At 38.3% G+C, this 1,776-nt stretch overlaps 1 protein-coding gene across 1 annotated transcript; it reads left to right on the top strand.

Annotated features, from left to right (window-relative positions):
• Positions 1-378: 378 nt before the first annotated feature.
• On the top strand, positions 379-747 carry LOC141632114 (uncharacterized). Its single transcript, XM_074444693.1, has one exon. It carries the CDS (start codon positions 379-381, stop codon positions 745-747), a length of 369 nt encoding a protein of 122 aa, XP_074300794.1.
• Positions 748-1,776: the final 1,029 nt, after the last annotated feature.

The raw sequence follows: 1,776 nt of genomic DNA, 5'->3' as shown, positions 1-1,776 counted from the left end.
GCAAATAATTACGGTTCTTGATGAAAATTTGAAAGTTGAAGCCAACTGGGAAAAAAGAGAGAAGATAATGACAATACCCACCACTCCTAATGTTGGTAAACCGAGGAAATGTGTGAGATTGATAAAGAATTTGTGCTTGAAGAAATAAAGGAAGCACCAAATGTGAGCATAAAAGTTGAGACCAACCCGGGAAAAAGAAGAAATGGTTATGTTGGAGGAGAGCTCCTTAGAATAAAATGATTGTAAGTTGGTGAGTGAGGCAATTCTTGAGGAACCCATGATTAAGGTTCCATATGTGCCACCTCTACCTTTTCCTCAAAAGGGGAAGGTGGCGAATGAAGACTCCAATGCGAGACATTCATGAACTTGGTGAAAAAGATGAAACCCACCCTTTCATCCACGGAAGAGACGCCTCATTACACCAACTTCCTAGCGGAAGTTACCTCAAAGAAAGAAAGTATCGATGATCATGAACTTGTGGTCTCCAAGGAAGAGTGTAGCTCAGTTGTATCAAGTAAAGTTCCCATCAAGCTAGATGACCCCGGAAACTTCTCTATCACATGCACCGTTGGCAACCAAAAGGTTGACAATGCCTTGTGTGATTTGGGGGCAAGTGTGAGCATCATACCACTTGTCATTATGAAGAGACTTGAACTCAAAAGTTTAGCTCGCACTTCTATAACCATCAAGCTTGTTAATGGGATGATTAAATCCCCAATTGGAGTCCTTAGGGACATGGTTGTTTAGGTGGGAACTCTATCCATTCCCACCTACTTTGTGGTGATGGACATATTTGTGGGCAAAAGCTCCCACATAATACTTGGTAGACCATTATTGGTTACGGGAGGAGTTATCATCAATATGCAAAAGGAAGGTTATCCTTTAATGTTGGAGATTAGATTGTTGAATTCAAGTTACCAGTTGCATTGAAAAAGTCAATGGTTAATGACATGATAAATGTGGAGATGCTTGACTACCTTCTAGCCCAAGAGACCCCAAAGAAGATTTATGAAAAAGGAGAAGGTGAAATATTGATGGTAGAAGATAAAAAAAGGCAAAGAGAAGTTGAAACTTGAGGGTGGAGAGGATCACCCAAATGTCCTCCCTCCCGAATTTGATTTTAGCACCAATACCCCTCAAAAGACAAAGCCAATAATTGAGAAGAAGAAACCAAAAAGATGGAGAAAGAAGGTGAAAGGAAAAAGGAAATGTGATCATAGCCTTTAAAATGAAGAAGTTCTTGTCCATGACAAGAAGAAGCTTGAAGAAGAAGGCCCGGAAATGGTTGGAAGTACATCATGCAATGAATGGTGTACATGAAATGTTGTCTAAACTTGGAAATTCTTGTATCTTAGGAAAGTTTGAAGTTGATAAAGGGATAGAAGGATTACAAGAGAGGGATCCCGGTTGACTAAAGCCTCCTTGATGAAGGGGTTTGGTGTAGTTCTCAAAGAACCACCGCATTGTATATATACTCTTCCCTTGCTTTAATTGCATTTTCGTTGCATTTGCATTTAGTGACATGATCCGAATAAGAGTTAATTTAAATTAGCTCTCCCAAATCATGCATTCAGCCATTCATTTGTTAACATTCGTAATATATGTTAGACTCCATTTGCATTTAGCTTGTTTATATTCATATTGTTTAAGTTGTATCGTATGTTATATAGCAATTAGTTAGCTCATTCATTGCATCCCTTTATTCAAAAACTCACTAAAAATTTGAAAAACCAAACACTTCCAAAAACATGTTTCTAATTTCAATTTTCTCCCATA

This window comes from Silene latifolia, chromosome Y, assembly GCF_048544455.1.
Source record: "Silene latifolia isolate original U9 population chromosome Y, ASM4854445v1, whole genome shotgun sequence".
Taxonomy (NCBI): domain Eukaryota; kingdom Viridiplantae; phylum Streptophyta; class Magnoliopsida; order Caryophyllales; family Caryophyllaceae; genus Silene; species Silene latifolia.
The sequence above is the reverse complement of the archived record's forward strand: the minus strand, read 5'-3'. Positions and strand labels throughout refer to the sequence as shown.